The sequence below is a fragment of the Fulmarus glacialis genome, unplaced genomic scaffold, assembly GCF_000690835.1.
Source record: "Fulmarus glacialis isolate BGI_N327 unplaced genomic scaffold, ASM69083v1 scaffold8941, whole genome shotgun sequence".
In the NCBI taxonomy this organism is placed as follows: Eukaryota; Metazoa; Chordata; class Aves; order Procellariiformes; family Procellariidae; genus Fulmarus; species Fulmarus glacialis.
Window position 1 is genome coordinate 6,621 of NW_009193354.1, and position 27,812 is coordinate 34,432.

A 27,812-nucleotide genomic window follows, 5' to 3' on the forward strand; every position below is an offset into this window, starting at 1 on the left:
TAAATAAGGAACAAATATGTACTAAAGTGCTTTATCTACATGAACCACATCAGTACATTATAGAAACGAAAAATTCTAGTCCTGGTGGGAGAGGGGGAGAGAAGATTCTCATTTCAGATACAAAATTTAGATTGTTTACAATCTAAGTGAAACAAAGATTCAAGAGAATATTCTCTCTTGTCTTTTTTCTCCTTTTTTGTAAAAAATAAAAATAAAAGTGCAGTCAAATAGAAAATAAATGCAGTAGATGAAAGCTGAGTTGAGGCAGGCTGTTAGTGATAGTGTGCAAACGTGTGTCTTAGCAGTTCATCTGCAAATGGTCGCAGCTTGGCCTCGATAAAAATCCGTTTCAAGAAATCCCGAGCATGGTCGGAGACATGAGGTGGTAGCTGGGGGTTGGTTGGCTGAGTGGCAATTTTAAAGATGGCAGCCATTGCTTCGAACTCTGCCCAGGGGGGCTTCTCAGTGAGCATTTCTACCACTGTACAACCTACGCTCCTGAAACAGAGGCAGAAGTGAAACATCAGGTTACAACAGAGTCATGCCCTTCTAGAAAAACAAGAAATAGCAGAGAGCAACTAAAATACCACAAATAAGTAGCGTCCACTTAACTCCACAGAGCAACTTCAGCAGAAAACAGGTGTTTAAAAAAATTGCATGTACAGCTATATGCTTTATCTCAAAGTTACACAGATCACTACCTACATCTTTACTTTCTTACTTCACTGGGCCAAAAGCTACTACCTCAGTGAAGAGATAATTAGATATTTATCTAGGTAATACCGACTGTGTTATTGCACTGCCGCTACTCAGTGCTCAGCAGGCTGATACAGGCCACGAGTGCTGCACAACCCTTGTACCCCAGCTCTTCAGACACCTGCGGGTACTGAATGCACTTGAAAGCTTTCTTGCTCATTAAGGCCTAATGGAAATGCAAGCAAGAGGAATGCTCTGAGTATACTGCATATATTGCTAGCTCATTTATCACCAATGTTATCACCAATGAATAACGTGCAAACGTAACATGGTAGTTGAAAAGTTTAAAACCGTACTTCAGTGGTATCGTCCTCTTATAGCCAAGGATACTAAAAATATACTTAGACTGACAAACAAAGTTTTAAGATCCTAAACAATCTTCGTATACAAAATGTATGTTTAAAGGATTTAGGAAGGCCGAAGGGCATGCGTATGGCCAGAAAAACTTTGCTCCGTAAGTCCTGCAAGATCAGCCTCTTCCAATAACAAGCGAATAATGTTGCAAAATGGATAGGCTGGAATAGTTTCCCAATTTTCAGGAAGTTTTATGGTTTTTCAAGATGCTTGCAAGAAGTTTTATGGTTAGACAGAGGTACATTTCTTTACACAATAAGGATTTACTGACTGACAGAAGTCAAATTTCAGTATTTTTTCTTAGTTTTAACCAGGATTTTCTCCATCAAAAAACATGTATTAGTCTTGGTACAAATACTTCAAAGTTGAACAAGTCAACTGCCTGAAATCTATAAGGCTGTTCTATTATTCAAGTATAACAGAATAATTACTAAGTGATCCAAAGTAGGCTAAATTAATTTCCCTAACATTAAAAGTATTGCCAGTGGTTGGATATAGCGTGGTTCCTTTTTAAACACACAAAGTGTTACTATTCCTGCATATCTACTGTTGCCTACCTGTTATTCTGCGTGTTCACAGATCACCTGCAGTGCAAGGAGTTTAATCGCTAAAATCTTCTGTCCTTAGGGCTGGAGCTATGTTAGACTATATCATATTACACAATGCATCACAAACATTAATTTTTGAAATTTACCTTTTTCTCTTAATTCTTAAATATTTAACAACAACTTAAACGAAATTATTTTTTGATATTTGCCATTTAAATCTGGCTAATTCATTCTTATGTGCTCATCTTTTAAAGGACAAGCATTTCATTTTCTGCCTTGCATCAAAGGTATTTCAGTGATAAAGTTTCATTACAGGACATTGATTTAACTGATGATTCAACGCTTCACGTGTTGCTTTCACCCAGTAGCTCTCCAGGATTTACAAAGAGTCTGGTAATCCTAACTTCATGCAAGGTCAGTTCAAAGGATTCTGTTATAATCCCTAAATCAATAGGCTGAGGAATTGCCAAATGAAAAATTCCCAAGTTTCAGTGTTACGCTCTCCAATTATGACTGTCAGTGCCACCTTCTTCGGCTTAAACCCCAGAATGAAAGACTCCAACTTCCGATAACGAACACTTAGACTCTGTTGAACAAGAGCCTGTTCTGACACCTTTCAGTAGAGAAGGTTTTTTTTAACATACCAGATATCTGCTTTTCTGCCGTACCCTTCTCCACTAATAACTTCTGGACTCATCCAGTATGGAGTTCCTGTGACAGACTTCATTCCTGTACCAGAGAGGCATATCGTCTGCAGCCGTTTGCTGGCACCAAAGTCACCGAGCTTCACATTGCCTGCTGAATCTCGCAGAATATTTGCTCCTGGAAGGAAGGGAACACAGCACTACGTTCATGAAAGGCCCATTAACATTTTCCTGTGGAAAACGGTAACAAAAGTTTGGATTCAGTGATACAATGCAAGATCAACCTTGAGCTGATCAAGCTAGAGAATTTACTTTCTCTGCTCATTCCTATTACTTTATTCCAAGGTTCAGAAAATAATGAATTGTACACATTGATTTGCATCCTAGAACTTTTCTGGGAAGTCCTAGTCACTTTGCAAAGCCTTCCTGACAAAATAAGGAATGTGCCATACAAGGGAAATAAAAAGAAGCGGCAAAGAAGTTTCCACACAACTGAAAATGTCTTCATATTATATTAAAACAAAATCTCAAACTGTGTTACAGGTTTGTTCAAAACACTTATCTGCATAAGTATGTACAGATTGACTGTGATATCTCAACCTTTTTTGGACAAAACACTATTGATACAAAGCAACAGGAAAATTGTAAAAGTTTTAGGGAATACAACAGTGTTGTGTTCAACACACCTATTTTGCACATCACCATCTTCCTACATATAAGTAACGTGCTTATGCAGCACTTGCAAGTCACCTATATCTATCTGCAAAAAGTAAATATGTCTGTTTCCTCAGGTTTCCTGACAGTAAAATGGAAGAAGTCTGAGTCATTTGATCAGGCAAGTCACCTCTGCCAGTCATTTCTTGTACCATGAAGTGCTGGGTAATTTCTATGTAATTGATAGAAACAAAACTCCGTAAAAATAAACTTTCGAGTCATGATGCTTTCCTCTGCATATTCTATCTATTTGTAATGACATCACCCTTTGATATATCCACAACTATTAACACTAAAATAAAATCGGAAAGAAATTTATCATGATTGTTTTGCAGACGGAGACTACAGAAACACTTTCAGAAATCTGCTAGAACATCACAAAGATGTTTATTTTTCCCCCTTCAGTTACAACAGTGACAGAAATAAATGACGGAAAGCATTCTCATTGATTTTAAGTCAGTATTTTGGCATTTCAAACTTAATTACATTTTAGCACTTCACACAAGACTAGAAAAGAATTTGTAGTAAAGAGCACTGAACTGTGCACAGAACTATCATTACCTTTAATATCTCGATGGACAATCATATTACTGTGCAAATAATGAACTCCTTCCAAAATCTGCCGCGTATATTTACGAGTCACATTCTCTGTGAGTGCTCCATATGACTTCAATTGGTCTTTGATGGAACCCTATGGCAAACAAGAAGTATAAACCACTAACATTTCTACAGTCACAAGTGGGCTAATACTACAGTTGAACTTCAATGAAATTTATGGCTGAAATGTAGGCTTTTAAAGTTGCAATACTTCTCTAGATCAACTTAAAAGCACAGATACAGTTTTACCTCCACTGAGAAAAATATAAACTTTGACAAAGGAGAGGCTGGACAGAGAAGTCATGTACTGAAATGTTATGCTATTAACTTTAAAACTGTCAAGCAGCTGAATAGTTCCAGTGTGATGTACAGAAAAAGAGAACAGCAGTATTTTCACTCAAACACCACTCTCAACTTTTTTGATGGTTAAATGGTGTTACTCAAGTTGGACAAAACACATGCCGTTTACCCTGGTTAGTTTATACTCAGCAAAAAAAAAGGTTGTCAGGAAAAAAAGACCACATGCTGAAGGATGGTGCTTTATGTAAAAATTAAGAGGTAAGCAAGTCTTGGCTTAAAATGACATTAACTCAAAAATTCATGGTTTCATAACTATTTCTGTATAACCTGGCTTTGTCACACAGAGTTACAAACTGCTAAGATTACTTCTGTGACTCCAAATCTCAGAAACATTCAACAAGCCCCCCAAAACAAAGCCCAGAACTCACATAAAAAAAACCCAAAATCAAACAAACCAAAAAATCACCACCACCACCAAAAAAACCGACACACCGCTTTTCTTCTCTGGAGTCTCACAGTAAAGTAGGATGCTGTAACTACTCAGAAATACAGAGTCTATGTTTTTATATGAGCACATTTTATTTAGCTCTGCTGACCCCACTTGGTGAGAAAATGAAAATCTACAGTCTTCTGACCTTACAATATTTCTTAACAAAACAGTAGAACAGCTCAGCACGTACTTAAGTGCCACACAAAAAACAAGCACCAAGATTATTTTCTGTATGCACTTATTCTCACACATCTTAGCTACTTTTTGTTTTCCCAAAATAATTGAGCAGTTGAGATGGTGACTATACAACAGCACAAGCTGAAGCACAGCAAAAAGAAACATTATAATTCAGGAAGATTCAAGAGTTTGAAAAGACAATATTATCATTAGTAAAGACACTGCCAGGCACTTCTTATGCCAAAATCAAATGCAAACAACTTTTGTACAAACCACTGTAATTCTGAAAACCTAAACAAGCAATGGAGAAGATAGACTCCTGTAAACGCTTGTCAGTAGCCATCTTTGGCTACTGCTTTTAACTTGGACATTTCTTTACTCTCTGTGTGCACTTCCGCAAAAGCTGTCTACTTGGGTGCTTGTCATATTGCATAGAAATGACAGTTGAAGTGGACTAGCTCTCTTGCTTACCCCGGGCATATATTCCATGAATATAGAGAGTGTTCTTTCTGGTGGATCTCTCAAGAAGCCATAATACTGAACAATTCTTTCATGCAGCAGATTTTTCAGCAACTGAATCTCACATTCAAGTGCATTTACTTCCTAAAAGGAAAAAACAGACAAGATTTACCATGCTTGATGTAGTAATAATAATGTTTTGGATTTAGATTTTTTTAAAGCAGGGCAGTATGTGCATATTGAAGGGTTATGCAAACTGAAGTAACAAAATACTCTTGTAGCTTATGTAAAGTTTATACATTTTATAACAAGAAAATATCACCATTAGATTGAGGGAAGTAAAAAAAACTATGGCTTTTCTATAAATTGACTTTGGGATGATTTTGCTGTTATTTCATTGTTTCTCTTATTTTGAAGTTATGTTTGTTTCAGAGCACAGCAGATATCAATATGTGTATGAAGTCAGTGATCATTATGCAATATGTCACAAGCCTCCAATTGGGTAAAAAAAAAAAAATCTTTAAATCTTTGTAGTGGAATAATTAGCATTAATTTTTAATTTTCCCAGGATGACAGACTATACTTTGAAAATGCCTTTGAGGACCACTTAATATTATAATAATGAAATACAACAAAGAAAAACCTTAACAGATATAGTGCTTTCTCTAGAGCTATGTGAAATACTAAAAATTTTGCAAATAGGAAGTAAGGTATTTTGAAACGGAATGTACAGTAAGACGCTGGAAAAATACTAACCCACGAATTCAAACTTGACTGGATTCCAAATTTCACCTAGAAGTCTTTCATCACAGACTTAATCACTATTAATGATACCCTCACACTGCTGAGGTTAGAAGAAAAACAGATTTTTTGACACTGCACGGCACACATTACAAAATGCTATGGCAAGTGAGGTCACAAAACTGTTGCTACAGGAGAGACCACAGTATTTTATATTTAACATTTCCAAAGCATAATCAGTGGTTTTCTTACATTTTAAAGAAGTAGCAGCAACAACTACACTAGAAGCCTACAGCACAAATGATTCTTGGCTTTTTTCCTTCATCCTACATCACTAGTAGTAGCAACTATAACTGGTAGCCACTCAATTCTGCAATCATGCTTACACCCATTGTTTCCCCGGCCTTGCTCCCACAGTGCAGAATGCAGTCCTAATGCAGGAAAAGTAATAATTCTCTTTCCATCCTGTAAAAAGCAGCAAGTACGGTTTGGGAAAAAAGAAATAGAAGATTGGTGCTACTTTTAAATAGTGTCTCTTCTCAAGCGTGCAGTATTTAAAGAAGGTCAAGTTCAATTTTAGAGAGAGAATAAACTGACAACGAAACCGTTGCTCTTCAGAGAGGAATACAGCGAATAACAGTAGCCCTGATGCCCAAAGTTTAAAAACAAAACCAAAACCAAATCCTCCCAAAAGATAAAAAAAGATAAGAATCTCAAACTGTCTTCATAGCCAAATAAGATATTCTCGAGAATTTATTTTCAGGAACACTTAAATTAGTACAGATTTTTCTGTTTATAAATGGAACTTGTTCTAATTCCTGTAAGTATAAATAATTATCTATTTCAGAGCACATTTCATAATGGATTGTTTAATTTTAGAGACTGAGACCGCACCAAATTAAGTTATGTATGTTCACTACATAAGAATATGTCTGAAAATTAAAAGATGGGATGTAACATTAAAATCAGGAACCAAACTAATTCTCTGAGGTACTAACAAAACAGGATTCCTAACAAGGACATGAAAACACAACATGTTTTAAAACATCATCCTATTCAAGGAAAGGAACATCAGTCTAGTCTAGAACACACCACTTCAGCAGAAGCCTTTTACAAACTCTCTCCTTGGTATCACTTACCTTGCTGGTTTCTGGACTATCAGGATCAAACTGAACTTGTTTAACAGCCAGTTCTCTTCCAGTATCAGCATCGTAACACAGATATACTCTGCCAAATGCACCTTGACCCAGCAGTTTACCAAGTCTCCAGTTAGTTGGAGCTCGTGGTGCTGAAAATACAAGTATGTTTTGGTTTTCAAATGAGCTTGTTATTCAGCTGATCGAGAAAAACTGGAATACACAGAAAATAATTTTTTTCAAAGACTACGTTTTTCAACAACAGAGACTGTGCGTCCTAAACCTCTCCATATGTTACAAATATCAATAAAACTTCCTGTAAGATAGAAAACATGAGCTACTTAAATTTATTCACAAAATAATTTGTGGTAGAGATAGGCATACTTAAAACAACTAGCAACAGCTAATCTGAAAAAGAGAAAAAGCATGTTAAATAAACTTAGTAACATTTTTTTTAAAATCAAGGTATGATTAAAATGTACCAGCTACTGAAGTCATCACAAAGTATATTTGTTCCTGAAATGCCACCACAGATATAAAACAGTATCACTTGAGGTCTACGATTTATCAGAAAACTTGACCAACATCTGCAAAAATAAATAGTAACTGCAACCTACAAAACCCTTCTCAGGCCCTCAAGAGTCTAACAAATCATCAAAAATATTTTTAAAGTGTTTTGTTATCACAGATGCAAATTCCATGTGAAAATCTACATGAAGGTTGGCACAGTAAGCAATGAAAAAACTGATGACCATACGGTCTTGACTTTTTCCTATTAGAGAGAAAAAAACATACTATTCAATTGCATGTATTTTGACAACACGCTTATTTTTGTCATGATATACGTGAAAGGTAAGGGTTTTACAGTGGAGTTCACAAAATGCCTTAACTTACAGCGACTGGGTGGGCTGATGTCCATGACTGACAAGGTAGGATTGTCTATGTCACTTCCCCTCCTCCTCATTCGGTTATCTTCATATTCTGGCGTAAAGACGCTGCTTCCGCTACTGGTGCTCAGTGAGTGATCAGTGGGACTGAAACTAACTGGTGATCGGAAGCTGTTCCCCTGAGTCCTTCTGGCTCTTGGAAAAGTTTTACGACCTTCAATGATATAGAAAGAATAATAACATTACACTACAAAAAATACTCCTGTGCAATGTGTGTATGCAAATACTTTATGAATTCCACATAATGTCATTCAAATCTTCCACAGCATACGATATGATGCAATGATCATGAAATTTACTGGTTTAACTTTCCACCTAAAAGAAAACAAACATCAATCACCGATGTATGTAAGGATTACACTGAATCAAAAACTGGTTTACATTTAAGTGACTGAAATTGGGACCAAATTCTACAACTGTTCTGAAATGTAATCGACATGCTTCAGAAACCTGGAGGGCTGTGAGAGGAGAAAGGAAAATGCCCTGCCTCCACCTTTATTGCTCTATTAAGGTATAAATACCAAATTTCTGATAAGTAGGAGAATGAGAAATATCTTTACATTCCAATAGTGCCCAGGCTGGCATCTTCATCCTGTAAACTAGTAAGAATTGAATGCAAAGACCTAACACATGGAATCAAGAGGAAGACCACAAAAAAATACTTTAAAAAAAAAAAATCACAAACAATGCATAATTCAGAGATGGCTACAGCATTAGAATAAAAAAAAGGGCATTGCTCTTCAAAAAGGTTAATTTCAACCAGATGACTAACACAATTCATGTTAATATATTTAGATAACTCAAACATTTTTAGGTCAGCATAGCTTGATGAAGTTTCATCCTATAGAACTCAGAAATAGCTGAAGGAGTCTCCGATTCATTCCGTATTACACTGGAGGAGGAGTTCCCTGGGGACTGAAGAAGGCAGACAAAATATTTTTGAAAAAGCGGACTCAGATTTATATACTAGTCTGGCCAATTTAAATTCCAGGAAAGATATGCAAACAAATTATTAAGCAGTTTTATAAACCACTGAGAAGATAATGTGATACACCGGCCATAATTGGTTTGCCACATATAGCTAATCCAATTTCCCCATTTCATCGGGACATTCTCGTAAGCTAACTAGTGAAGTGTTGCATAGACCAACTTACTATGTAGAGTATGCCCAAGACAGATTCAGAGCAGTTATCAGTGATTTCTCATCAAAGGGGAGGATAATCTAAGTGGACACCCACAGCAGTTTACCTTCAGTCCACTTCCATACACTATTTTAACTGATGATGTATCTATGATGGAATATAATACACTGAAATATTGCAGACGACATCAAGTTAAGTGTGGCTGGAAGTCCGTTTAAAGATAAAAATAAAAATTCACAATGATATTAGTAAGTTGGAGATGATTCAGAAATCAACAAGATGAAATTCAGTAAGGAAGTACAATGTACATACTTAAAGAGAAAACAAATGCAGAAACCACAAAGTGTGAAGTAATTGGTTTGCTAAAAGTCATGTAGAAAAGGATAGAGGAACTATAATAGACCACAGACTGAACAGCAGTCGATACGGTGACTATGAAAAAAAGGAAAGTGTCATTCTGGAATGCATTAACATGACTGTTACATACCAAGTTATGGTTATATCCTACGTTATACATAAAGTGGCCATGAGAAAAGCCTCAGCTAGAGCACTCTATCGAGTTTTGGCCACTACAAGAATAGAGAAGAGACCAGGAAAAAAAATATGAGGCTTGCAAAAATGTCTGAGGTAAGGCTTAAGGCTTGAAAGAAGAAAACTAAGGAGAGAAAACAGATGTGTGTGTGATGTAGTGTTATATATGGGTAGTGTGTTAACTGTGTTTTCACTGTGTTAAAATGAAGTAACTAGTTACTAGTTCCATTTGCAGGAAAAATTATTTAGAAGACAGAGAAAGGTAATTTATAAGATAAGCTATCTTCGAAGTTAGTTACGTAAAGAAAATTAATATCTCTTCCCTTAAAGTCAATTTAGAGTTTACTTAAAAGTCAGTGTGACAGATCTTTGCCTCTTCAATCTTGCCTTAGAGCAAGGGTCTGGACCGAAGCTGCCTTACAGTCCTTCAATTTGGTATTTCTGTGAATTCTGTTACAGAATTCCATTTATTGCTGTGCTCATTCCATACTGCAAATGAAACCATCTGGTCTTTGGAGAAGTTTCTTCTTAACACTTCTCAACTAGTGCTTGACACACCCTCAAGTCAGACAATCCTTCAGCTGCTCCTCTTTCCTTCCTTTGGAAATTTAACATGTGTTAAATTTACATCAATGTTATTCCTGTCCAAATCAGTTTTGTGGCCACATCAGCAGGTGCTGTCTTGCATTCTAACAATTGATTTCACCAGCTAATTGTTATTTCTTGGTTTAAATCTCTGTTCTTCAATTTTATTTACTCTTTTGATCTGAGAAACTGTTAATAGGAGCTCCACTGTATTTGTTTTTTTTTTTTTTTAAGCAAAACAAGAAATGACAAACTGTCATACCTACTTTGGATAGAAAAGGGTCATAAAGGTCAAAAGCTTACACTGGATGACTCTTGCATGGCCAAAGATAGAGAACATTTTCATAGCTGTGCATATGAGTCATGGATTCTGTAATCCATAACTTTACCAGAAGTAAGACTGCTCAGCAGCTCCATCAATTATTAGAAGTTTAGCAAGTGACTTTGGGGAAAGAAGTTAAGCTCTCAACTTCTTCAATATTTTTCATTAAGAGTTTACAATCTAAATTTTCTTCTTCACTTTTTAAGAAGAGAAAAACAGATTAATAAAGTAGAACTCTTGCAGTATTCACACTTACCGTCATTATAGTCTTGTTGATGATATGAAATGTGGTATCTTCGGGGATAAGTCCCCCCCTTTCCAAATTTCTCAAATATTGGAATATCATAGTCTACTAGAAAATAAAAGGATACATTTCAAAATTTAAAATGTGGCAAAAGCACATTATTGGTATAGTTTGATATTATAAACTTAAACATAGGGGAACATATCAGAGCATATGCTTCAAGTTGAAGCATCAGAGCAAAAAAGATTATAGAACAAAAGCCATAAATCTAACAAATCACACTAACTAAAAGGACATTCAGCCAAAAGTTCCAAAGGATCAAGAATCCAATAGTTCAAGTGGTTTGTAACCTCTTGCATAAAAGAACGTCAGAGGATTGCAGCATACCTAATTACTCTAGTTTTAAAAATTGTTTCTAGAGGAATTCTGGGACATCACAGTGCAGCAGGAAAATTGGCAGAAACTACTACAAAGAATAAAATTTAAACATGCATAAATATGAAAAATTGGCAAATGAGTCAACAGTTTGAATTACTAAAACACATTCAATAGGTCCTCTTTTAAAAATTATGGAAGGAGAAAAGTATTCATAAGATAAAGGGAAAAGTCCCTAATGCATAAATAAGTGGTTAGATGATAAGTACGTAAGATGGGACTAAATGGTCAACAGTTCCACTACAACTCATGCAGTTTAATTATGCATCAATCCTCTGGATAGAATGATGAACAGCAAGGTGACAAAATCATTCAGAGAAATAAAGCCAACAGAAGAATTACAGAAAGCCCTTAAGAGTCTACATGACTGGATGTTAAAATGGCAGAGAAATTCAGTGTAGGCTAGCGTAGAGGATTGTGATAGAGAGTTCCAATAATGCAGCAGCTGAACTCTCTGTATTGGCTAAGAAGCAAATTAAATGCTATAAATCATTAAGATACACTGAACAAAGTTTTGGTCTACTCCATTTCAAAGGATTTAGTAAAACTGGAAAAGATTTAGAAGTACAAAGATGATCAAAGATACAAAATTGCTTCTCCGTAAGGAATGTAGGCCTCTATAGTCCAGAAAAGCAATAGCTCAAAGAGAGACAAAGAGGTCTGTTAAAAAAAAAAAAAAAAAAAAAAAAGAATCACAAAGAGCATACTTCTTCATAAAACACAGTAAGTTGCACAACTCCTTGCCACAACATACTGTTGATACCGAAAAAGTTTATACAAGTTGAAACAGGGACTGGAAAAATTTGTGGAAGGAAAAAAAAAATAATCCATCAAATCATCAGAAGAGCATCTTGCATTTGCAGAACCCTTAAGCCATACATGACTAGGAGTATAGTCTGAGGAAGGAATATTACACACTCCTCTATAGAAGCCTGGTACTGGTTGTGGCAGGAGAAAAGACAAGGCCAGATGGACATTTCTTCTGACTCTATATACTATTCTGTTTTTGTTACACATCAAAACATGAGAATAAATATTGAATATGGAATTAATGATTGCTGTCTATCCCATTGTTAAAATACCAGGGCAGAGCATCCCACAGGAAAAAACCAGAAAAAAAATATTGCAAGATCATCCTATTAGAAAAGTAACTGTAATAAACAAACACAAGTAAACTAGATTAAGATTACCAAAGGCAAACTAATTTCTGACATTTCCAACTTTTTTGGTGTTTATCTCTCCCACCTAAATGCTTCTTATACATATAAATGAAAATAAAGTTGAACTAAGTGGTGCAATCTGTTAAGCACTCTAGAAACCTTAAAAGAAAAAACACACCATCACACAGTTATTTGGATAAAGCTTCATAAACAAAATAAAAGAAGCTTTAAACTATATAATAGACCAAAAAAACCAAAACACCCCAGATTCACTAGAAGCTAATTATTGTAACAGCAAAACTCTGTAGCGAGGCATGTTCATGAGAGACAGTTCAAAGCACTTTCAAGGTTACCCGTTGCACTTCGTATCCTGAACCATGCACAAAACTTTGATTCAAGCCAGAGTATTGTATGAAAACAACATTAGTGGTGATGATTAATTTATAGGCACAGCACACAGTTCTCCTTCATCCTTTCACTTCACAGTGCTTTCAATTACAGAAGTCATGAGCACTTCAAACTGATCCTCATTTCACACAGGAAAAAATGAAGGCTCCATGTACTGGTTTTGGCTGGGATAGAGTTAATTTTCTTCATAGTAGTTCATATGGTGCTATGTTTTGGATTTGTGACCAAAACAGTGTTGATAACAGAGGGATGTTTTAGTTATTGCTGAACAGTGTTTACACAGCATCAAGGCTTTTTTTGTTTCTCACACTGCCCTGCCAGTGAGTAGGCTGGGGGCGCGCAAGAACTTGGGAAAGGACACAGCTGGGACAGCTGACCCTAGCTGATGAAAGGAATATCCCATACCATATGAGGTTGTGCTCAGCAATAAAAGCTGGGAGAAAGGAGGAGGAAGGGAGGACATTCAGAGTTACGGTGTTTGTCTTCCCAGGTAACCGTTAGGTGTGAAGTCCTGCTTTCCTGGAAATGGCTAAACATCTGCCTGCTGACGGGAAGCAGTGAATGAATTCCTTGTTTTGCTTTGCTTGCAGGCACAGCTTTTGCTTTATCTATTAAACTGTCTTTACCTCAACTCATGAGTTTTCTCACTTTTACCCTTCTGATTCTCTCCCCCATCCCACTGCAGGGGAGTGAGCAAGCAGCTGTGTGGTGCTTAGCTGCCTACAGGGGTTAAACCACAACACTCCAAAATTAAATAAATTAACCAAGGTTACGTGCCAACTTAGAGATGGATATTACAGTCCAGTTTAACAAATTGTTGTGTATCCCTATCCACCGCATCATTTGTTCTTTTCAGAGAAGCAGATAATTTATACTATGCACGCTAACAGTGGTGTTACACATGATAATCTAAAAGAAAAAATTTGGAAGATCTCATATTTCATTGTTTCTTTTACTGTGGGCATTTGGATTGGATTTTGTTGCTTTGTTTTCTCCTATCATATTAAGTTTATGTAATGTAATACTTCTCAATGTGAACTTCCCTTCTAAGCCCTATTATTTGCAAGAGGAAGAGTTCTGGAAAGCTAGTATGTCCAGTGATTTTTGCCTACCTGAGAATTCCTGATGATTATCTGGATAGCTCTGTGCTCTTGGCATCCGAGATTTGGGATAGTTGTCTCTGGAAGTGTAAAAACATACAGCATCTAAAAAGCTGTTAATCTAGTACTTAAACATTTAATCTTACTGTCTCAAAATTCTTTGACTGATGAAAAGTTATTGCTATACAAGTTGCTGCACCGGTTTACAAATGTGGAACCCAATTTTGAAAATCAAGTCTAATAGGTATCAATAACAATTCAAGATCAGTAACAATGGAAAAGCTTGCTAATTGAGCTTAATGTAGTAAGAAAGTAACAGACTGTTAATGAGCAATGGTATTAGTAAAAACATGAATTATCACAGGTAAAGCCACAAAGAAGCACTGTTATGTTTAACACCTTTATGGCTAAACGCAAAGGTTTATAGACTGGCAAAATCTCTTATACAGCCTACAAAAACTCGTAAGGAAATTTAACCACAGAAATGCAGAACCTTTTAACATCTCAAAATATTTCCTCTTCTCTCCATGAAAGTATAGGATTAAGAGAGTATAGAATGATGAAGAATTTTTTGGTTCGTATATGATCACACTGTTTCTTACCTACAGTTGGTATGTAACACCCAGCCACCAAAAGGAATGGATGGGATTGCCAGTTAGAGCAACTGATTACAATATATTTCCATAAACATACCAAAACGATGTCGTCCTTTTTCTGGTAAGAATTTATCTAATGGGTAACAGAAACTAAATGGAGACACAAAACCTACATCTTTGTAGGAAATATTTGAATGAAGAAAAAAAAAAAGAAAAAAAAAGAAAACAAAGTAGAGGTGACAAATGAAGTAAATAAAACTACCAAAAGAAGTTTTGAAGAAGAAACATGAGTCAAATTAGATTGCTTTGTTTCCCCTTCTTCCACTCACCCCTACCCCACAAAAACCTAAAAATTTGGCATTTGGTAGAATTTCTGTCCTATGCAGCTACATTAAACACTGTGTGTATAACCTATCACACTCCAACCACAAAATACTTTTCACATGTATTGGTTTTTTGCTTGTGAAATGGAGACTTACTTAAATTTATTTGTTAGACCAAAGGTATTTGTGTCCTCAAATCACACATTCTCAAATGAAATGGTACTATGGAATACTATAGCTCTGATTAATCGCCACAGGCAATGAATTCCAACTTCTTACTTTTCTACCAATTAAATAAAATATTTAATTGGCAGTATAATTTGTATAGCAGTTCCAAATAAACAAGTAGCCAACCTGAGCAACATAAGACCCAAGGTTATTTGCCTGACCAACCATAAGCCAAACAGGAGTATGTTCTGTTTGGCTTACCTGGTGGCTGAGAAACTGTGGACAGTGATCCTCACAAAACACATGAATCTCCTAACAGATCAATCAAAATAGATCTCCAGACCCATCACAGTACATGCTGCCTCTTGTTAACTGACAGGTTTAAATAAGGAAAAATAAGTGAAAAGTTGCAATGGGAACAAAGGGAGAGGAATGGACAGTAATTGCAAAGAAAAGGAGAAGACTGCCTGTTGAAGTCTTTAAATGATTCCACCCTCTTTCTTGAATTGGGTACCCTCAACCTTGGAAAAGGGAAGCTTACTTCATCTAACAGTACCTAAGAAATGTAAATTTGATGGAGTTGCTCACTGCCAAGGAATATACTTCACATATATGTAAGACTGGCAATATTTAGTAAAAATCTTAAGTACATTTTTGTAGGATCTGACGTCTAGATTTTTGTGTTTCAAATGCAAATTGTAAAAAAAAAAGCTACTTCTATTTTTTGTGCATTAGTAAGCAATTAAGTTTCGATAAGCTTTTATAAATGTTCTGTAACAGAGGAATTTCTGGAAGAAGTTCAGTAATAGCTGTCGCTGGAGAGTTATATGTTACAACTGATACATTATGCAATCTAATAAAGATAAATAATGAATATAAGTAATTCTTACCCATCTAAAGGGCTGTCAAGTGAGGGACAGCTTCCCGAGCCAGAGTTGTCAGGACTGCTCAAAGACAACGGATCCAGCATCTAAAAAATAACAAGCAGAGAAAGACCAACAAGTTCAATTTTTTGTTTTTAAAATGCTTGAAGGTTTCTGCTTCGAAATGCCTAATAAAAACCAAAACCAAACCAGAAATGTTAATTACTAGAGAAAAAGGTAGCTGCCATAGTTGAACCTGCATTACATTCTTTTTCCTAAAATGATTCTGTCATTTTTCTCACATCTAACTAGAATATAGTTAAGGTGTTTAATCCTGCATCATGCTTTGTACCTACCAAGTTGTACTGCTACATTCTTCCTGTATACGCCATTGTCTCTTAACATTTTATCAGTATCTGCATGAGTAGCTTAACAGAATAACACAAATAAGGCCTCTAAAGGATAAAAAGTTGAGACAGTTAAAAAAAAAAAAATGTGGGTTTTGTTGTCATCAAAGAAAAAAATCTCAAATATGACACTGATTGTGATGAACACATTTACATAATCTCTGTAGTGGTTTAAGTTTGGCCAACTAGAAGTCACAGAAAAGAGCTAAAACCAAATACTGTAAAAAGCTTTTAAACTTTTATCTCTAGTTAGGACTCCAACTGAGTTACGCAGAATTTTAAATGGAACTAAAGAGAAAATGGAAGGAGAAAGACTCTCCCTTTTCACCCAACTCAAAATCCTGTTTCAAATAAAATAAACTTGCATCTGAAACTGGAGTTTACAAAAACACCAGAGAGATTTTTTCCTAAAACACTTCTGACAACCTAGTTATCAAGGCTCATGAGCTGTGTGCAATCTGCCATGTATCAGTCTGAAGAAGTCATAAAACTGACTATCTCGGCCAGATCTATTACATAACGAAAATAATCATCAACACTTTCTCTGTTGCTCAAATTCTAATCCAGAGAAAAAGAAGTGGATTGATAGTAAAGAGCATCCTACTGACTACCATCTATTTCTATGGGCTGAAATTCATTTTGTTTATCTCGCGCTACCACCCTTAAAGTCCTAAGTATGATGACAGGCAAACATCACTCCCTTCTCTTTTGCAGTAAAGCGATCTGAAATGTTTTACAAAAGAAGAGGAAATGGAATCTAAATCTTGCCTTATTGAATGTGACAATATTACCAGCCTGCCTCTCAAAAACAGAGTGGAAAGCTTATCTGTTGTCTTAAAATGAGCTCCTTCCTAAAATAAAGTTTGTTTTGGTATATTGTATAACATCTATTGTTTTATATTAATTGGATGCCAGTCTTTTGCTGTAAATTAAGCAGTTGCCCCTCCAATTTTTATGGTTTGTGCTGCATCTTCAAGGTCCTGGGCACATACTTTGCTGAGCACCAATCAAGTACTTATTCAAGAAATAGAGTCCAGAAAGTGAGTTTGCACTCTGCAAACTCAGACACTCAGACACTTAAATGAACTCTGTATCGAGGAGGACAACATTTACTATAGGTTCAGCAATTATATTCCTCTTTTCTCATGCTGAGCAGCGGGTCCCGAAAGGGAAAAAAGCCCATCTGCTGCCAGATTAATTACCTCTATAAATTAATGCAGTATGGTCCAACTGGCAGACCATTCTATCCAAACCATCATCTCATCTGTAGAGAAAGAGTGGGGTCTGCTGTCAGAGTGTGAATAGCCGTACCCAGGCAGACCAACAGGAGAGCAGAGCAAAGCCCTCCACTCCCAAATTCCCATCCTGTCTTTGTGGGGCAGGCTGTGACAGATGCAGGCAGAATAGTCAACACTTGCCAAGGTGATGTGGCAACTTAGGGGGAAGGGTGCAAACAGAGGTTGTGAGTTCCCGACACCCCAATCTGGCCCTTGAGGCTGCTTAGGTTGAACTAACCTGACTTCCTATGGAAGTAAAATTCCTGTATTTAAACCCTGCTGACAGCTTGCACAGCAATGCATACATGACAGGTTACTTCACATGTTTCTTGAATACTCTGGACATCCTGGGCCTCATCTGTCTGTTTGACCAGTCAGTGACCAAAAATTACTTTGCCCAGTCCAAAAGTAATTATTTCACTGAATGAATCCAGGCCCGGGCTGGATCTGACCACATGGCTATGATAATGAATAGCACCCTGGTCTGGAAATCAGGAGATTCAGCCTCTATTCCCAGCTCAGTCATTAAAATTGTGCAACAAATTGCACAATCTCTTTGCATCTATTTTTATTCTATCATCTGTCTCTCATTTAGTCAGCTCATAAAAACCATTGCCTCTTGCCATTTGTGAATACAGTGCCAATGTCAACAAGAACTTGAAGTAATTCGGGTATGCAGCATTATTTTTTTTTCCTCCTTAAAATATCTCTTTCTCCATTGCCAATTCTGTGAGCCATTACATTCCTCCATTTTTTCCTGCTGTTTTTAAGGGCAATTTTGATATTCAGAGAGCAGGATTTTTATTCATGCTAAGTGTGCTGATATCCCACACCAACAATGCAGGTGACATGAGCCGACAATGAGCGCTCGCAGCCCAGAAGGCCAACCGTATCCTGGGCTGCATCAAAAGCAGTGTGGCCAGCAGGTCGAGGGAGGGGATTCTGCCCCTCTACTCTGTCCTGGTGAGACCCCACCTGCAGTACTGTGTCCAGCTCTGGAACGCTCAGCACAAGACAGACATGGACCTGTTGGAGCAGGTCCAGAGGAGGGCCACAAAAATGATCAGGGGGATGAAGAAAGGCTGAGAGAGTTGGGGTTGTTCAGTCCAGAGAAGAGAAGGCTTCGGGGAGACCTTATTGCGGCCTTTCAGTACTTAAAGGGGGCTTATAAGAAAGATGGGGACAGACTTTTTGGCAGGGCCTGTTGTGACACGACAAGGGGGAATGGTTTTAAACTAAAAGACGGTGGATTCAGACCAGCTATAAGGAAGAAATTTTTACAATGAGGGTGGTGAAACACTGGAACAGGTTGCCCAGAGAGGTGGTAGATGCCCCATCCCTGGAAACATTCGAGGTCAGGTTGGACAGGGTTCTGAGCAACCTGATCTAGTTGAAGATGTCCCTGCCCATGGCAGGGGGGTTGGACTAGATGACCTTTAAAGATCCCTTCCAATCTAAACTATTCTATGATTCTATGTGAATAACGAGAACAAAATAGCATACATTTGTGACACCACCACCCCCCCAAAAATGTGACTGTGGAAAGTATTTCAGAGCTTATTTATACCAGGCCCATCGCCATCCCCTTGTCTCTACCCCAACACAGTATCAACTAAGTCCAAATAATTCTGACAAACCCAAACTTTTCCTTAAAACCTCCTTTGATTACCTGGGAAAGTTGTAAAACTGATTTTGCTTACATATCCTTCTCATTAAAATGAAGGTTTTTATGCTTTCTAATGCAGACATCTGTTGCTGTAATTTATATCTATCACTACCTCACTCAACTATCATGGAAATTAAGTATATTACCTTTCTCCTTGTAGCAACATATTTAAATAATTGAAGAGACTTACAGAGAAAAAACAGGTTCTACAAGACTAAACAACCACAATTATTTTTAACCTTCTCTCACAAATTGTGTTTTCTAGGGTTGTCATCATTTTTTTAACTGTTCTTTCTAATAATTCCATATCCTTCTTGAACAGCAGTATTTCATAAATCAATCTAACAAAAACTTTAATTTTAATAGGACACACACGTACCTGATCCATACTTTCTGGAATGAATTCACCCTCACTGTTGATACTGGTGAAGGACCCATTTCGGGCCACCTGATGCAGCTCATCTGGAATGTATCCTGGGGGAGGTGAACTTCTATCACGAGTATTAGAACCTTTTGAAAGAAAAGGGCTAGTCAGAGCCTCTTCACTAATCCAGAATCCAGGGGCTTTATTCAAATACTTCATAGGCACTAAGCCTGCCTGGATCACTTCTTGCTTTAGAAATTTCTCAAATGCCTATGCAATACAAGACTTACGTATAGCATTTAAAATCTGTAATCCAGGAATTATGAAAAATTCGGGGCAGGGTTGCCTCAATAGCATTAAAAAGAATTTTCATTATGTAGGAACAGAAATATATTTTGCCCGCACATCTAGCTGGGTAAATTTCTACTTTTGAAACAAAACAAAAATCCAAACCTTTCCACCCATGTCAACTAATCCTTTCCAACTCTTGAGAATTTCAGTTTGTTTTTCTTTGTAGAATATTACATCTGCAAGAACATGAATACCTCTATTCATAATAAATGCATAATAAATTAATTAAATTGTCTGAAAAATTATTCATTAAACTCTCTAGTTTCATAATTAAATTTGGAAGTTAACATCACACTAACTTTAAAACATGAATAGGCAAAAAGGTTATATCAATGTGAAAATAAGTATCTTAAACAAATGTTCACACATTAAGATTAAAAAAATATGTGAGTCCTAAGTTGAGCAAGGAAACTCATTGCCATATAAACAAACAGATTTTTCAGTAACTCATTCCTGTAACTGAAAATAAAGTGGAGTACTAACATCAATTTTTTAGGATACCCATCAGTTACCTCAAATAATTCTACATAGATTTATTTACTTGTGATTTTTTGGGTTAATTTTCTGTACTATATACATTTAAACCACCTTGAACTTAAAATTCAAGATCCATTCCTCTGAGTGCAAACTCTATAGTATGTGAGTCATTGATGAGTAGAGAAATTCAAACAGTCTGCGCTGAGAACAAGATCTTCACGAAGAGAGTATTACAAAGAAAAAGTTTTTACAATTAAAGCTATTGAAATACGTTGCTTACCTATTACTGACAGCCGCCTTTTTCTGTCTGTCACACCAAACACTGTATTATCTAAATCTTCCAGTGAGGGTAAGGGTTCGACGTTATTTACACTGGGTGACTGAAAATGCGTACATATTACAAACTGCAATTATTACTTTACACTCCTGACGAGGAAAATACTTTGCAAACTTTTAAAAGTTTTGAGCAACACATTCTTTTTTTCAAGTAGTCGAAAAGAAGCTTGTCAATTTATACCAAAATTCATCTATTTTAGTAGCTCATTCTTAATATTTAAAAATAATTTTCAATATGTACTAGTATACCAATTCTATCAACATCATGGCTGTGGTGTGATAGATAATACCAAAGTAACTCAGTATTTAGCCTATAGTCCACTGCTACTGTTTGCTACAACATTTAACTTGCAATATAGGAGTGTCACCAGCATATGACTTAAAAAACAGTTTCAAATAGCTACAGTTACTTAAAATTCTATGTGCTTCTCAGATCTGTACCACATTATCATCCTATTACAGAACACTTTTCTAGCACTGTAGGGAAGGTATACAAAGAGAGAAGAACAGTATCCAGGAAAAAGTTAAAAACGAGTCAATACAAAATGCTAATACATGCTTAAAGCGAACTAAAGAAGCAATCAGTAATGTTTTCAATTGGAAAAATGTCATCTTTAAGAAAAGATACAAATTATACTTCAATATAAAAACTGAGGAAGAAGACATTTAGCATGTCAACTCATACCTGTGTATTTCCATGTATTACAAGTAATATCTTGAGACTCTTCATATGAACACTACGGTCAAGCAGTTCAACAGCTTTGTCCAGATCATCTTGTGTGGTTAATGGAATTACAAGCTACAAAAAGGAGAAAAAAGAAAAAATAAAAAAGATGTCTTAAACAGGACACAAGAAAAAAATGAGGAAGTCAAGTGCAGAGAAACAAATAAACTGATCCTATCTTTCCTTTCATTCCAAACAACTTGAAAAAAAAATTTGTTAAATGATGCCTCAAGTTACCACCAAAATGTCTGAAGTTCAACCTTAACTCTTCCTTCACATGCCTTCAATAGGTGGAAGCATGGTGGAACAAGTCTTCAAAATGAAGGAGCAACCATTTTACACATGTACAACTTAATATCCTACAAGTTTCAGAGAAACATGTGCAACAGTGTCAATGTATTTGCCATCGCCTAAATTAATGCAAGTCTATAAGATAAATAAAAATAAGTCCTATTTTATAGAGCATAAAGCACATTTTTCTATCTCACAATATTACAACTATGTTTATTTTAAGTTGTACCACTAGCAGAATTTCTCCACTGAATAAAAGAATTTGTTAAGGAAGTTATCAGGCATGATGTGATCCACATGGAACAACTGTAGTCCTCACTAGAATCTTCTTGGATCTAATTAATTAGAATTAACTTGGCATACATATATCTTTAGAACAGAAAATGATATGCTGTTAAAGTACACTTGAGATCTGAGTTCTATGATTAAAATTGGGCTTATGTTTCAGGAGGGTAAGTTACAACTTCTGCTTGTAACAAAGCAACAGCACAATATAGATTTTTTTAAAATCTATTCTACTTATAAACCGTCTCAGTCAGTGATGTGCAAATACAACATCAGTTGAAATACAGTACTTTTATACAAAAAGAAATGAGAACGAGGGATGAAGGTCTTAATAACAAGTAAGCATACTCTTCATTTTAAGTTGTGTTTTTAATGTTAATGACAGGTTATTACCATCACATTTCTGAAAGGTGATGGGATGATTTGCCAACTAGTGCAGAAGATGACAAGCAGAAAACCTGCTCAAATGTCTAAAAATCTATCAGAGAAAGGAGCTGAGGTTAAAGCATCGTGAAAGGCCATTTCTTCTGACCTTCCTAATCTCCAAAAGCCTTCTGTAGGAAATCTTCGGTTTGAGGATCAGTTTCACAGAAGTGCCTGGTAAGGTAGTGAGTAACCAACAAACAGCAGTAATAGGCATTCTCTTCTGCAAAGATGCAGATTAGATACAGCACTTATGTTGTGCATAATCAAGCACACAAATAATCTTCCATACACTTTGCTGACTCACGGCAAAAACCAGAAGTAACTCCTCAGAATGGATCCTGCATCTGTAAATATATTTCCTATTACAATTCCATCTCTACTTCTAAAGGAAAGCTGGAAGTAATCTTGATCAGGCATAAGTGGCTTGACAGCACCAGCACTGTTCCCAAGAAATCTTAGTGAACGAGCCACTTTAAGAGGAGCAACAGCTAAGCCTAGTTCTCCAATCCAAACATTATTAAATGCAACATTCTAGCAATTACCTAACAAGACTAATCCTTAAAGAAAAAAAAATGTACAAGAAAGGATAAATGTTATTTCAAATTTACAAACACGACAAAGCTCAAAGAGATAAAGACTCTCCCAAAGTCATGCAACAGGACTGTGGCAGAGCAGGAAGACAATTTACCCATTCCCAATCAAGTCTGAGACATGATTTATTAAGATATGACTCTCCTCATAAAACATTTCATGCATCTCCTGCCTATCTTAATCTAGACAAGCCTTACATATTTGAGAACACACACATTAGAAATCTGGGGTTTTGTGACTGGAATAAGTTTTGTCACAGGAGTAGTTCTCACTGCTTACGAGAGCAAATTTCAGCCTTAAAATAATCAATGTACAAGTCACTGGGAATTTAAAAGACACAGAATATTACCTCATTATTGCTGTAATGTAAATCCATAGTTTGTCCAAAAGCAACTTTAGCTTTAGCTGTAAGATCTTCAAGTTTAACAGGCCTTGGTAATTGCAAGATCCTGAAACACAATTTAAGTTATAAAGAATTTTTGTCCATTACTTATGAAAATCTGGCAACTCATTACTCAAGAGCGATCTTAGAATTAAATTTATTACTACAAAGACCATAAGAGGCTATGCTTTATTCACTGTCATCCATATTCTGAGTCATTAAAAAAGAGAGAAGAGCAGTGAAGAAGATATAAGGGATGATCACACATAAAATTAGATCTCATTATGACTATTTTTACTTGGTTGCATATGGCTTCTTTCTTAATTTAATGCTTTGCATGCCTCCATTCCAGAGGCAAATTCTTAGAAACTTCTAAAATTTTCTACTTCAAAAAACTAAGATAATGGAGTACCGTAGGCTGACAAGCATAAGCATCAGAAAGGAATTACTCCTACAGTCCCCATGTTTTGGAAATCCAGAAAACTGTCTCATCTGAGGAATGTAACTAAATGTCACCATCTTTACCATAATGAATTACACGCTCAAACTGCTGAGTCCATCACTAACTGTGCTTCAGGTGTGCTCCTGTAAGAATGGTGCAGTTGTAGGTCAACAATTCAGATTTTCCTTTAACTGAATGTCTCGTCAAACCAAATAGCCCAAAATGCCTGTAATTGACCTTTTACTACAGAAAACTACTATATTATTTGAGACACAACACCATTAAACAAAAAAAAGTTTTTAGAAGTGACTAAGCTAGTGAGGTACATTCAATTCACATTCACAAAAGAAATAGCACTCAAATTTTGTGAAGAAGAAAAATTAGCAAAGGATAACTGTCTCTTATCAGTGTTTCAATTGGTACACTGGTTACGGAACAGTATTTCTCACTGAAATGAAGCTAGAAGCCAGGCCACTTCCAATTTAAAATTATTTTGAAAAAAAAAATCTTAAAAAAACCCAACCCCAACACCAACTCTCACTGTAGTTAACAATTTGTTTAGCAAGCCTGGAACTCTGCCCGTCACAGTGCACGCTCCTTGGTACAGAGTGCCACATTCACTACCGAAAGAAACTCCGGAATCACTTCTCTTTTCCACTTCCCCTTTTAAAAGCTAGTGAGAAAGCCATTGCGTAACTTCTTTCTTGCATCATTTCATTAATTTATCTTTAGATTTACATGCTCAGGCAACAAAAGTATTATAATTCATGCTGAGCAATGAGCCTGCGCTGCCCAGTACCCCTGGGCCAGCAGGCTCAAGTTACTTGGGACAGTCCAAAACAGAGCTAGGCCCATCAGCATAAATGCTAGGGAAAGGTATCTTTCCACACACTTACTTTATGCTTGTATTCATATTGAATTGATTAACTTAGTCCACTATGAAAGTGAATTAAAATAAACTGCAAAAACGCACTGCCCGTGCAGACTGGCAGTGAGGAAAGCGTCCTCTGTTCTAAATTTATGTTTCCACTTATTTCACAAGAAATTGCTAGGTAGAAAAGTCCTCAATTTTCAAAGCTTTTGAAAAGATTTATTTCCTCCAAATTACTTATAGCACTCAACCATTACTGATGCACTGTCACATGTGATGTTCAGAAAAGTGATAGAAAGAAGCTGAAAAGTGTTAATACCTAGGGAACTTACAGCTATCTTACTACCCCATGTAAAGGGAGGGCACATACTGTAATCAGCGTGGATACACACTGATCTATTGCACATCACACTAAGGACTGCCCAGAAGTAGCACAAGTTTCATTCTGAAGCAATCTTTACTTAAGGAATTTACCATTTCTATTGACAAATAGCATGACCAGGATATTATTTCCTTTTTCATTATGTATTTTCAAAGATCTTATTCTATAACCATTTCTCTGTAGGTACAATGAAGATTTATGCTTTCAGAAAGAGACAAAATGAGTTGTCCACAAACCAGTCCTGCACGGAATTGTGGATCGACGTCTGTAAAAGCTTTTGAGCAGCCAATCAGAGCAGAGGTAGAGATAGATGTTTGTATACTTTAAGCATGTACATCATTCACCTCTCATACACAAAATGAAAATAAATTTTAACTGATTATTCAAAATTATCAATTAAAACAATCTAATTATAAAGTCTAATAAATTTTCCTATTACAGTTCTCAGATTGGTTCCTCCAATGTACAATCCAATACTGAGCTTTAAGATCGAGGCTTCTTCCTCTGGGTGTTACAGTAACAATACATTATCATGCATTTATTACACATATGACGCAGCAAAAAAACTGGTCTACTCATATTTGAGATCTATACTAATGATCTAATTGTTCTAGGTTACAAACATCTATCTGAAGGGTAAAAAAAAGGAAGGACATTACATGGGACATAGCTACAGTAAGATAATTCTCTATTTATGTATACTTAGAGCCCACATTTTAAACAGATTAATTCTCCTTAAATTGTGTTCATATCAAAATTAAATTTAAGCTCAAACCAAATACACTCAGATATCTGAAACACTTTGAACAGTTTATTTGAAACTTTATGATAGGAGCCCAACAAAATTCTATAAATAATTAAAAGATAAGACTATTTCCTGTGTTTCCACCTTACCTTTTTTCACCTCGATGTTCAAATTTGACTCTAACATCGTTCTGTAAGAAAAGAGATAAAGGAACCACTATTAATTTGTTACTACCTCCTTTAATGAAGGCCATGAAATCTCATTCAATAATCCTATACCAGAAGTAAAATCCTTAAGCAGTTTTTTCTGTCCTTTCTGATATACCAAGCATTTTAACAACCTACTTCAGCTGAGGTATCTAATAGAGGCTTACAATGTGTAAAAAAAAAAAAAAAAAATTTTTTCTGAAGTACCATGAATGCCTCTGTAAGTAAACACATTATTTTCTATCAATATATTTTAATATTATAACAGATTCATGATTTCAAATTCAGCGTGGAACTGATTACCAAAGAATTCGCCATCATGAACAGGCACGTAGTCTTAGCTACTATAACAGGTTTTTATGAACTCTTCAAAGCTGAGCGTTCCAGGCTTAAGAAACATATCTTGTTTCATAAGCATTACCATAGAAACCACACATGTAATTAAGCCAGCATTCATGCAATCAATTTCCCAATAACAAAGATACCTGTAAATATCTGCAGTTATATGGAAATAAAATTGTTCTGCAAAATATTTTAAAATTTTAAATTTAAATATCTTAAAATTTTAAGATTCAAATTGTATTAGCAACTATTGCAGGAAAAAAAATAATGCATTGAACCACAGAGATTATATCCAAATAACAATGTTGTATCTTCCAAAAGAACTACTTGATTCACAAGTGATTACTTTCAAAATTCACAAATTTAAACAGAATGACAAACATGTATTTCCCCCTCACCCCTACCACATTTAAACTCAGAAATGGCTCAACTATTTTTCTTCTAACTTTCTAAACATGTATTATATTCAAATCATTTTGGATCATATATATGCACATTACTTCAATGTCTAAAGTCACGGCTCAGAAGTGAATTATATGACACTAGCAAAGCACCCTTGTGTTACATACTGAACTCTTACAGCTTTTAAAGCACAGAATGAAAAAGATGTAGCCATCAGTTTTTGACAGTTTAAGAGCCAAATATATTCAAATACTTTGATCTTTAAAGGGTAGAACACAGACTGCACAAAACGAAGTTTCATGAAATATTGTACTGTCAATTAAGGATCCAATCAAATAAATATACAGTTAATTCAATAGGGCTATTAAAACAATTTGGGTAAAAATCCACGTCCTCTCCTCTCCTAATGTCTCCATATAATAGTTCAAACCTATCAACACATTATTTACTACTTTTCTGTTTGTGTTCAGTATCTGCAGAAGAAAAACAGAGCTGGAAAGAACTCACATTTCCAGCATATGAACAAACAAAAAATTGAGGCCAAAGATGCAGTAAAGGAGCTTAAGTACATTTCTGCTGCTGTACTGACATTCTTTAGTATGACATAGCTGACAACTGGGCAATCTAGTATACTATAAAATTCATTCTAAAGAAGCATTCCAAATAAGAGATGCTAGCACACCATGATATTTTAAAATAGTCTAGTACCAATATAATAACAACAACAACAATCTACGTACAGTGTCAAAACACCCCTATGATCTTCAATTTATCAGGATCGGAGTCATTTAAGCATACACTATGATCTGGTCTGAAATGCCACCATTTCATTTTGCTGCTAATTTAAGAACATGAACAAAGAAAATGGCAGCACATGTGGGAGACTAATAGCTCATTCTGGTATGCTCACTGGTCTGGCAAGAAAAATAATTATAGAAGTCACAGCAGGACATTCCGTGTTCAATAGGTTAGTAAGGATATTAAAGATTACCTGTTTTTTAGGCGAAGATGACTTTGGTTTTCCTGTTTCTTGCTGGGGCAATACAGGACGGCTGGCCTTATGAAGCACTGCCAAATCCTGCATGATTGAATTCAAAGCTTGCTG

At 35.9% G+C, this 27,812-nt stretch overlaps 1 protein-coding gene across 1 annotated transcript; it reads right to left on the reverse strand.

The window, feature by feature from the left end:
* On the reverse strand, positions 1-27,812 carry MAP3K2 (mitogen-activated protein kinase kinase kinase 2). The gene is made up of 15 exons (XM_009587411.1): positions 27,699-27,812; positions 25,907-25,947; positions 23,285-23,384; positions 21,304-21,417; positions 20,563-20,662; positions 19,470-19,600; positions 15,768-15,847; positions 13,803-13,870; positions 10,700-10,795; positions 7,811-8,017; positions 6,920-7,068; positions 5,052-5,183; positions 3,578-3,707; positions 2,303-2,480; positions 1-498 (listed from the first exon to the last, which is right to left on the reverse strand). The coding sequence occupies exons 1-15, from the start codon at positions 27,789-27,791 to the stop codon at positions 273-275; spliced, it is 1,845 nt and encodes a 614-aa protein (XP_009585706.1). The 5' UTR covers positions 27,792-27,812; the 3' UTR covers positions 1-272.

Coding starts and splice junctions, on each gene's coding strand:
- MAP3K2 (XM_009587411.1), bottom strand. CDS start 27,791: ATGCAGGATTTGGCAGTGCTTCATAAGGCCAGCCGTCCTGTATTGCCC. Junction 21,418..23,284: donor TACATTACAGCAATAATGAG/GTAATATTCTGT, acceptor TCCTTTTTGTAG/CTTGTAATTCCATTAACCAC. Junction 8,018..10,699: donor TCAACAAGACTATAATGACG/GTAAGTGTGAAT, acceptor ATATCATTGAAG/GTCGTAAAACTTTTCCAAGA.